This window comes from Myotis yumanensis, unplaced genomic scaffold (assembly GCF_028538775.1).
Source record: "Myotis yumanensis isolate MYYU_CA2020_CCGP unplaced genomic scaffold, mMyoYum1.0.hap1 SCAF_2, whole genome shotgun sequence".
Classification (NCBI taxonomy): domain Eukaryota; kingdom Metazoa; phylum Chordata; class Mammalia; order Chiroptera; family Vespertilionidae; genus Myotis; species Myotis yumanensis.
The window spans coordinates 9583331-9594184 of NW_027223753.1; the positions used below are offsets into that span (position 1 = coordinate 9583331).

At 51.8% G+C, this 10854-nt stretch overlaps 1 protein-coding gene across 2 annotated transcripts in view; it reads right to left on the reverse strand.

Moving 5' to 3' along the window:
- SPATA21 (spermatogenesis associated 21) overlaps nt 1-5520 on the reverse strand; it is a 30979-nt gene extending 25459 nt beyond the window's left edge. The window contains exons 1-3 of one of the 2 annotated variants that reach the window (XM_070404182.1): nt 5392-5499; nt 3561-3712; nt 486-705 (exon numbers count right to left, since the gene is read on the reverse strand). In XM_070404182.1, coding sequence (XP_070260283.1) covers nt 486-705; nt 3561-3712; nt 5392-5499 — 480 coding nt within the window. Of the gene's footprint in view, nt 1-485; nt 706-3560; nt 3713-5391 lie in introns of both variants that reach the window. The other variant, XM_070404183.1, reaches the window with a different exon arrangement.
- Nucleotides 5521-10854: the final 5334 nt, after the last annotated feature.

A 10854-nucleotide genomic window follows, 5' to 3' on the forward strand; every position in this document is an offset into this window, starting at 1 on the left:
CAGCAGAGAAGGGCAGTCCTCAGCAAACGGTGCTGGATGATTGCATAGCCATGTGCCAAAAACGAGCCTTGGTCCAACTCTCACACCGTTTACAAAAATCAACTCACCATACCCTAACCATCCCTCACCAGGTCCCACATGCTAAGACACAGCTTCTAGGATATCCTGGCGTAAAGAAACCTGTTGGAGCTTCGTTGAACCCAGCATGTCCCAATGTTAATTGTATGCAGAGTCCCGCTTACCTGCTTCCTGCCTCAGGCACCCACTGACATACCACAGGCCACCCTGGAAACAAATCTTAAAGGCTTGCTATGGACAATCAAGGCCAATGGAATATACCAACAACCCACACAGATTGCATGCTGGGCATCTCCGCGGCACAGAGAGGAGCAGACACAATACACCAGTGGGGCGTGGGGGGCCCCTTCGCGTCCCTGTGGGTCAGTCATGCCTTGCCTTCCTGCCCAGTTCTCCACAAACATTACCTGGCACCTCTTGGGGGCCTGACCCTTCACTGTCCCGGGGTTCTGCTGTCTCCCCTGCAGGTCCTTGGTCTCCTGCCCTGAGCCCTGCTGCTGCAGCCCTTCAGGTGCTGGGGAGACCCTGGAAGGCAGCACCCCCAGCTCACTTCCTGGCTTGGCCTGATCCTGGTCTACTTGCAGCTCCTCGGGCCGTTCCTCGGGGGCCCAAGATGACAGCTTCTTCCTGGGAGAACAGACAAAGGGACTTATCAGCTCCTGGACTGGGGCTTAGTTTTACATCCTCACTGGAAGATTCATGCACATTGAAAGTAAATTAATTAGAAGGTGGCCAGGGGGGCAGGACTGGGCGAGACAGGCCGGACATGCCCTGGAGCCAACCTCCCGCAGTCTCTCCTGGCAGGCCTGCACTTGGGGTGGCGCCAGGGCTCAAAGGGCATCTGCAGAGTGAGCAGGGTCCCTCTGGCAGGTGGGGTCCCTCGGCCTGGCCTGCGGGGATCAGGCGGAAACCGGCAGTCCAACATCCCCTGAGGGGTCCCAGATTGCAAGAGGGTGGTTCTCAGGTGACACACCTGGAACCAGAGAAGAGGGGGCCCAATTCCGGGGTGCGTCACCCAAGAACCACAACTGCCAAGTCACTGCAGCTTGGCAGCTCCTGCGTTGAGTGTCTGCCCCCTGGTGGTCAGTGGGTGTCATAGCTACCAGTCAGCCTGTCCAAGGTCAGCCGGTCGAATGGTCGCTTAGGCTTTTATATATATAGCTACTTCTTTGTAGTTCCCAGAGCACTGGTGCAGGACCAGGCACAGCAGGGGTGCATACTTAATGCCTGGGAGAATGGATGAAGGACTGACATGAATTCCCCAAATCATAGACACTTTGATGTCAATGTTTAAGGGAGTTAGGACAGTGATGGCGAACCTATGACACGCGTGTCAGAGGTGACACGCAAACTAATTTTTTTGGTTGATTTTTCTTTGTTAAATGGCATTTAAATATATAAAATAAGTATCAAAAATATAAGTCTTTGCTTTACTATGGTTGCAAATATCAAAAAATTTCTATATGTGACACAGCACCAGAGTTAAGTTAGGGTTAAGTTAAGCTGACACGCCGAGCTCAAAGGTTCGCCATCCCTGAGTTAGGACTTACTATTCTTCTTTTTTTTTTAAAAAAAAAAATGTATTTTATTGTTTTTTTACAGAGAGGAAGGGAGAGGGATAGAGAGCCAGAAACATCGACGAGAGAGAAACATCGATCAGCTGCCTCCTGCACACTCCCCACTGGGGATGTGCCCACAACCAAGGTACATGCCCTTGACCGGAATCGAACCTGGGACCCTTGAGTCCGCAGGCCGACGCTCTATTCACTGAGCCAAACTGGTTAGGGCAGGATTTACTATTCTTATTATTTATTCTTTTTAAGAAAAATTAAAGGGAACTGGAATTCAGAGAGGTTGAGAGACTCGAGCCTTGGGTCGAAGAGCTCAAGGTGACAGCTCGGGGTTTGAATCTGTGTCTATGGGTGACCCTCGAATACTCTAGAGCAGTTCCCCCGGCTTCTTCCTGTGGACATACGCACATATTGGTAATGAGGATTTAATTAATTACCCTCTGCAAGTAATTGCATCATTTCATATGGTTAAAATTCTACTGCATCTACAGTTTTTCATTTAACAGTATAGCCTAAATTTTTCCCATGACAAAAGTCTTCTTTTATAAACATATTAGAGGCCTGGTGCATGAAATTTCGTGCACAGGTAGGGTCCCTAGGCCTGGCCAGCGATCAGGGATGATCGGGGTCTTCCTTCCCCCAGCTGCCTGCTGCCAGCTGGGGCCTTCCTTCAGTTTGCATCGCCCCCTGGTGGCCAGCGCACGTCATAGCGAGTGATCAAACTTCTAGTCTCCCGGTTGAACCCCCCGGGGGGCACTTTGCATATTAGCCTTTTATATATATAGATTTTCTAGAGAATCATAATTTACTTAACTGTTTCTCTATTTGAGCATTTAGGGCATGTGGGCAGTTCCAATCTTTTAGTGTTTAAAAAAAATGTGACCGTGAACATTTTTCTGCAGAAAACTTTGCCTGACTCTCCAGTGATTTCCTTAGGGCATATTTCTGGAAATGGGTGAAAGGTGGTTAGAAGTCAGTTTATTTATTTTTTGTTAATCCTCACCTGAAGATATTTTCCCATCGATTTTTAGGGAGAGTGGAAGAGAAAGGGAAAAACAGAGAGAAACATCAATGTGAGAGAAACACATCCACTGATTGCCTCCTGCACATGCCTCAACCAGGGCTCAGACCAGGGAGGAGCCTGCAACCAAGGTACGTGCCCTTGACTGGAATTGAACCCGGGACCCTTTGGACCTCGTGAGGGACACTCTATCCACTGAGCCAAACTGGCTAGAGCTAAAAGTCAGTTTAAACAAATTGCCCAGTTGTTCCAGTAGAAACAGTTTCTATTTCCGCCAGCATGGTATGCAGCACGTGTCTCCAGGGACTCAAATCTGGCTTTGATGGAGTCCCTTAACTTTTCGTGGAGAAGAGATTACTTAGAGGTTTTTGGTTATAATCAAACTTAAACAACAAGCTAACCAGGCTTCACTATTACTGTTTCCCAAGTCTTTTCACTTTGCCTTTCTCTGGCTCCCTCTTGACTTGCTCTTTTTTGGAAAGAATACATTCTCACTGCAGACAAGTTTAAAACATATATCCAACATTTAGAAAACAATAGTTCCATGTAAACGTATGTTTCCTTGCCTCTCAGCCTCTCTTTTGTTCCCTTTTTAAAAAATTAACTCAGTGAATACATATTTATTGAGCATCTACTATGCACCAGGCACAACCCCAGGCCTGAGGAATTTGAGGCGGAACAGAACAGAAGCGTGTGGCCCAGCAGGGGAGCTCAGACAACTGCTGACACACTTGTACAGTGTGATTTGTGCGAAGAACCAGTTCAGGCGCTGTGACTGGGAGGGTCCACCTTGGTCTGGGAGTACTCCCTCCTCCCTCTCCGTGCCCCCCACCCCGTGGGTCACAGGGCGTTCTCTCCTGGGCCTGCTCTCTGGGAAGCCCCCAGCTCACCCTAGGTCTGCCAGGTGACTCTGCTCCTGGGCCCTGAGCTCCGGCGGCCCCTCCTCTGATGCTTCTCTGTGTCCGGGCCGCTTCTCGGGCGTTTCTGGGGCCGGTGAGGGCTCCCTCCCACTGCCCATCCCTGCAGCATCTGGAAACACGACCTGGAACAAAGATGCTCTTGTGAGCACCCATTCTGGAGGGATACACTCCACTCCCCGGGCGTCCTCCTGGCCTCGGGGACAGGGAGGATCTGTGCCTGCCCGGGGAGTGTGTTGGAGAGAGGAAAGGCAGAGACAAGAGGCAGGGAGAGAGGCTGGGTGCAGAGCCAGCCAAGCTGAGCGGCCGGCCATCGGTCAGTACTCGGCTCTGACATAAACCTGGGGTCCAGAGTAGTACCTGGGCCAAGGGTCTCCTGCCCAGGAAGGCTTGACAGAGCACCCGGGGGACTTGAGGACCCTCACCAGGTCCCAGCGAGGCTTCCACAGTTTCCACCATTTCAGAGCTCAGGCTCTGAAATGGGGCTGAGGTGCCCCACTTGGTCTGTCACTCCTAGCTGGGTGACCTTGAGCCAGTGACATAGAGCCAGCTCCAAGCCCCACTTGAGTCAGCAAAATCCAGACAACCCAGCTCATCCATCACTTGATGATAAGTGACATAAGATTCTGATGTGAGCCAACACTAAGGGCGCCTACCGGAAGGCAGGGCCTGTGCCAGGTACCCAGGGATGTCACCCAGTTGGTCCTCACCATGACACACATGAACAGTGGGGCTCAAAGGGGTGCAGTGCCATGCCCAAGGTCACGCGGCTGGTTGAGTGGGGGAGCTGGACCCCATGACTGTGCTGTTGTAAAAATGAATTGGGGGGAAAAATGAATTTGGGGGTGAAGGAAGCCCTGAACGTTTGCCCCAGCCTCCTTTCTAGGCTCCCTCAGGCCCTCTCCTGCCCCCAAAAGAAGCCATGGTTTATATCAGGGGCTACAGAGAGGGGGTGATACTTCACCCAAGGGAATGTTGACCTTTTTTATGGTGACATTTTGGGCTCTGGGGAAACTAGATAGGAAGGCGAGTCTTCTCTGTGCTCTCGGTTTGTGCCACTTGACACTAAAGAAATTGATGGAAGGAGGCTGTGGAGTGCGTTGAAGGCTTAGGACGCAGGCTGGGGGCTGGGGAGGGGCCCGGATGGAAACCTCCAGCAGTTGTCAGGGGAATAAAGGTTACAAGGGGAGCTGGAGGCACCTAGTAGAATAAGCAATTCTTAGTTTGCTCCTGCAGCATCTCTCTGGCAACAGAAGCCAGCATCCTTTTTATGGGAATCTTTCCTTCTCTATTCTGTCAGTGGGGCTCAGTGGACCTCTGGCTCCATTATGCCAGGAGATCCAGGCCACTCTGCCTGCCATGGTGGCTGGTTCCGAGATAAGCATGTGAACATAATCTGGGCCAACGGCAGTGATGCCAGACTTCCCTGAACCCTTGCAGAGGCTCTCCTCCTGCTGGGGATGCTAAAGTCAGAAGACGTAAGCGAGGAAGATGTACGCCTGGAGTGGCCAGGGCAATACTTGCCATCTTGCAGGGAGAGCCTGCCTGGGAATGGTACAGAGGAAGGCAGCGCCTAGAGACACTTGTTCGGCACCTTGATCCAGCCATACCTGAAGTCCACTGATGGATTTGTCAGTTACCCAAGCGGATGTGTTCTCCTTCTTGCCTACTCCCGTTTGAATTGGGTTTCGTGTCACTTATAACTGGGTCTTAATTGAAGCAGTTGCGGGAGGAAGCAGGGGCAGGGAAGGGGAAAGGTGTCCTTGGGAGGAGAGTGGTCAGAACATGAGGTACAGGTCCTTACCTGGTTGACTCCTGATATGGCAGGCTCAACACCAGCACTCTTTCTGGCAGTCCTCAGGCCAGGACTTGGCTGGGCCCCTGGAGACTTGATCGTATCCTCCATGTACATCTGGGCGTTTCTGTTGTCCATTGTGCCAAGGCCAACGAGGGTACCACAGGGGAAATCCAATAAAAGTTCTACCTAGCCCCTTACCTAACCACCTCTCCAGGGCTCTACATGCAGCCTGTAATGTAGGGACCCTGCTCAGGGGAAGAGGCCTGGCCTGGCACAGGAGGGGCACACAGCAAAACCAGAGAGATAACCACATGCAACTTACCCACATATTTTCCCTACTTCTCACAATGGCTCTGAGGAAAAGGAGACTCTAGGAAGCAAAGTGACTTGGCCAACCTCCAACACTAACTAGGTCACAGAGCAGGAATCGAACCATGGCCTGTTGCATCCCCTACAGCAAACCCATGCCCTTTCCCCTACAGCAGCATTTCCTAATGGTGTTCTTTGGAATATGCGTTGCACAAGGTGTACTGCAAGGAAAGGGTTCTTGTAGGCCAAATGTGTTTGGAGGGTGCTGAGTGGAAATTAAACAGGCTCTGTCCTGCAGGACTTGTCAGAGCCTTTAATATACTAGCATGCATTTTAAAGAGAGCCCAAGAACATCACGGTTGCTGCTGCTATAGATGAAAACTCTTAAGTTCTTCTTGGGGTAAGGAACAGGAGTTGGGGCCATCTGTCTGTGGGGGACCCCAAAATCTCCAGTGACAATATGTAGTTCATCAAAGCACCCCCACCCTGCCCTGGACACGTCCCTTTCTAAAGCCTTTCTGAGCGTCTCTCCTGCCTCTCCCATCTGACCTCACTTTCTGCCGTACCGGCCTCCCCTACCCAAACATTCTGCTTTAACCTAGGCAGACTCCTGCAATCCTAATCCCACAGACCCCCAGCCTCTGTGCCCGCCTCCCACTTCTCGGTCTCTCCAACACCCTCCACCCCATCCTTCAAGCTCCTACTTCTTTTCCGAGCTTCCAACCACCTCAGCCCTCTCTCCAGCCTCTGAATTCCTTTGAGGCAACATCAACACCATTTCTATGGGCACATCATGGACTCCTTTTCTAGGGGTGAATCCTACCCCTCAGTGAGACCGTGTGACCTTGAAGCTCTTGACGGGATTTCTTCCACTTTAAATCACGGCTGGCCAGCCAACATCCATGGAGGGACCTTCTATACGCTGGCCACGTTTGCTATCCACCCTGTGAGGTCACTGTGTTGGTCCCGTGTCAGGCCCCCCAGGAACGGCCTGAGGAGCTGCAAGATCTCACGTGCTGGATCTTTAAAGGAATGCCAGGAAACCAAGGCTCAGAGTAGCTCAGTGTCTTGTCCAATACCACATGGCTGGCCTGACCAGCATGGCTCAGTGGTTGAGCATCGACCTATGAACCAGGAGGTCACGGTTCGATTCCCAGTCAGGGCACATGCCTGGTTTGTGGGCTCCAACCCCAGTGTGGGTGTGCAGGGGGCAGCCGATCAATGGTTCTCTCTCATTGATGTTTCTATCACTCTCTCCCTCTCCCTTCCTCTGTGAAATCAATAAAAATATATTTGGGGGGGAAAAATACCACATGGCTGGCCTGCAGAGGAACTAGATTCAAACCCAGGCCCGTGTGACTCCCAAAACTGCTTATCCCATCAAGTCATCTTGCCTCGAAAGCAGCTTACGCCCATGCAATCCACAATTGTCTAATGGACATGTGCTGGTGCTGGGCACAGGGCCAGGCCTTGGGAATGCACCAGGTGTTCTGGTGGCTCACACGTTTCTACCAGGAGCACAGAGGAGGAGCCCCTAACAGCTGCTGACCAAAACGCCCCCTCCCTCCCTCTTTCCTCCCAACCTTGCCTGCCCCCCAGCTCTTCCTGCAATTAGGCTTGCACCCCCACAATGCAAGCAAGACCGCTGCTCCCAAGTGACCCCGCACCCCAGGCGGCAGCTCGAGGCTCCCAAAGGCCCTAGGCTCTCACTTGGCGTGAAGAAGTCAGTATTGTGACCAAGTCCCTCTCTCTTCCCTCGGAGCTCCTCTCTCCTCCCTGCCTCTCTCCCATCAGGGTTCCCTAAGCATTCCCAGGGGTGGGTGACCCATGGGGGAAACCTCCCGCCAGGCCCCTCAAACACGCCCCCCATTGTTCACGCTCCTACCTCAGAAAGCGCAGGCTCAGTCTCGGAATTCTCAGGCCTCAGTATTCCACCAGCTGAAGTTTGGGGGGCGGGGGCGGGGGGCCCAGAGGGCGTCCCCATCGGGAGCTTACAAACCCAAACTGAGAATCTGGGCAAGAAGGGGAAGCCCCACCCTAGCAGGAAGGCATGGAACCTGAGGACAGAATCGAGGGGTGTGGTGGCAAACATGGACTGTGCCCACCCCCCCACCTCATTCAGGCCATTTGGTGCCCCTTTTCCCACAGCAGTGTTGAGATTTAATTCACATACCATACACTCACTCGTTTCAAGTGTACAGTTCAATGGCTTTTAGTATATTCACAGAACTGTGCCAGCATCACCCTTAGAGCATTTTGTCACCCCAAAAAGAAAGCCCACACCCCTTAGCCATCACCTCAACCCTCGCGCACACACACACACACACACACACACCCCGCCACCACAATAACTCCAGTAACCATCTGCCATCATAAGAAATTATTACAATAACATGACTATTCTCCCTAAGCGGTACATTACACTCAGACGACTTCTTTTTCAGATAACCGGAGGTCTGTACCCCTTATTCCCCTTCCCCCCTTTCACCCATTCCCCCAGCCCCCTCCTCTCTGGCAACCATCAGTTTGTTCTCTGTGTTTATGAATCTATTTATTCATTTGTTTTGTTTGTCAGATTCCACATATCGACTTTGATCTTTTCCAAGATCCTTTTGGCATCCTTGTAAGCGTTTTCCCCAGCTGAGAAAGGGGGGCATTTCTCTTAGAAATGTCTAGGACGGTAGGAAAATACCACAGAGAAAGCTGACGAGTGAGCTGTGATATATATTTCTGGAGGCCAGCAAGGAAGCCGCTCACATCAAACCTGCACCTTGGCCCTGCGCCTACCACGAAGCAGCCGGAGGAATCATGGCGAGATGAGGCACCTGCTCGCCTCCTCGCACGGGGGAGGGCGCTGCTGAGCCCCTCCTCTGCCTGCCTGGCGGGCCGAACTGAGTTCATTGGCTAAACACTGTAGGTAACCGGTGAGGAGGCGGTGGGTCCGGGTATTGTCAGCAGCAGAGGTTTAGGAAGAGATGTCAGGAGTGAGTGTCCAGCCTGGGGCTGGGGTTGGACGATAAGGCAGGGGACTGTCTGACCTCCAACTAGACGGCAGTGCCATCTCCCGGGGCTTGGCACTCTTCCAGGGGCCTCCACTACACACTGAGAATAACAATCCGTGCACTGCCTACCTCACAGGGCTTATTGTGTCAAGACCACCTCTTTCAATAAACAAACAAACAAATAATCAAATAAAATTAAAAACAGCAGCAGCAACAACAAAAGATCGCCTGTTTCGGGGAGCCTTCCCTGACTGTCCCAGCCCCTGGGAGTTTCCTCCGTCAGGGCACTTCTCACTCTGCATTGCAAATGACTTTTCCCTTGTGTCTCCCACGGTATTTGAGCTCCACGAGGGCAAAAGCAGGGTGGGCCTCATCTCTGTGGCCCCATCACCGAGCACCTGGCACCTGGTAAGTGCTCAACGCCCCTCGTCTTTGTTGGCGGGAACTGAACCGAAAGTGCTCTGAGTACATTGTAAGCCGTGCTGCCCTGGCACAGCGTGGCGGTTCCCTTTGCGGTTCATGAGCGGAAGGTTTCCTACTTGCCACAGCCACCGTGGGCCACCGTGAGCCACCGTCACACGGCTGGGCCTGCAGAGTGACGGATGGAACTTGGTGCTGATAGCAGGTATCACCCCACAGTTCAGCTCTCACGAGCTGGATCGAGACGTTCTCAGAGCTGGAAGGTCCTCGGACTCCATGGGTCCATAGGCTTTACTCCTGGGATACCCGATTTTCCCCTGTGTTGCCGGGCACATTACGGATACAAGGAGTCAGAGTGTGAAAGAGAAGACACGGTGGCCCAGCCCCAAATTGGCATTGGGATGCAGCCAATTGAACACACACACACACACACACACACACACACACACACACACGACACATTCATTCATTCACTGAGCTCTTACTCTGTGCCAGGCCCTGTGCTGCTGAATCCAGGGATCCACAGGTGGCAGGGACAGGTTCCCACATCCAAGAAGCTCTGGGTCTAGTCAGTGGAAAAGCAGATGTAAACAGAACGCTGAGAACGGGAGGAGATAAGATTGTCCATGTGGGAGTGTGCCCTCCCCTCCCCTCTCCTCTCCTCTCAATAGCTCCCCCCTTCACCTTCTAAGGGAAGTTCTGTCCTTGCCACCCCAGAACGTTAAGAAAACGAGAGGCAGGGCCAAAGAAGTAGGAGGAAGAAATCTCATCTTCTGGGTCATTGCTCAATGTCTCCTTTGCTGTGGAGAATCAGGGTAATGAGCAGAGTTGAAATTAGAGGTTAAGTCAATTCACCTAAAGGTGTGAGGTTAACGTCACACCCTCCAGAATGGCTATTACCAAAGAATATGGAAAATAACAATTATTGCCCGGCCAGCGTGGCTCAGCGGTTGAGCATTGACCCACGAACCAGGAGGTCAATAAAAATACATTTTTTTTAAAAAAAAGAGAGAAGCCCTGGCGGACTGAAGGGTCCTGGGTTCAATTCCAGTCAAGGGCACATGCCCGGGTTGCAGGCTCAATCCCCAGTAGGAGGCGTGCAGGAGGCAGCCGATCAATGAGTCTCTCTCATCATTTATGCTTATATCTCTCTTTCCCCCTCCCTTCCTCTCTGAAATAAATAAAAAATATTTTAAAAAATTAAAAAATATATATAATGAGAGAGAGAGAGAGAGAGAGAGAGAGAGAGGAACCTTACTTTCCAGAGAAAAAGGAGGAAATTGGGAAGGGGTGCTTTGAAGGAAAGTTGTTGGAGGAAAGTGCAAGTTCAGGGTGGTGATTGCTTCTCATAGATTGAATTTCAAGAGTTCCCATTGGCTGGGCTTGTTGCTGGGGGGTGGTGGCAAGGAGAAAAATCCTCCTTCCCCTACTGGGGTAGGAGAGGTCCTTGCTTGTTGGGAATGCAAGGTAGTTTCTTCCTGTTAGGGCTCATGATTGAGGTGGAATGATAGTGCGTGAAAGCTCGTTCTTCTGGCCTCTTGTTATGCAAAGAGTTAAGGTCCGAGAAAAACTCAGCATATTGTTTGTGGATTCTAAATGCATAACCGGAGGACTGGCTGCGAAAGACATGGGTATATTAGGACTTACATGCGACTAGTGGCAGACCCATGAAATTCTCCACCACACCAGTGGCAGCTGCCACGGGTGAAGTTTTCCATCAAGTCCCATTTGGCCTGTG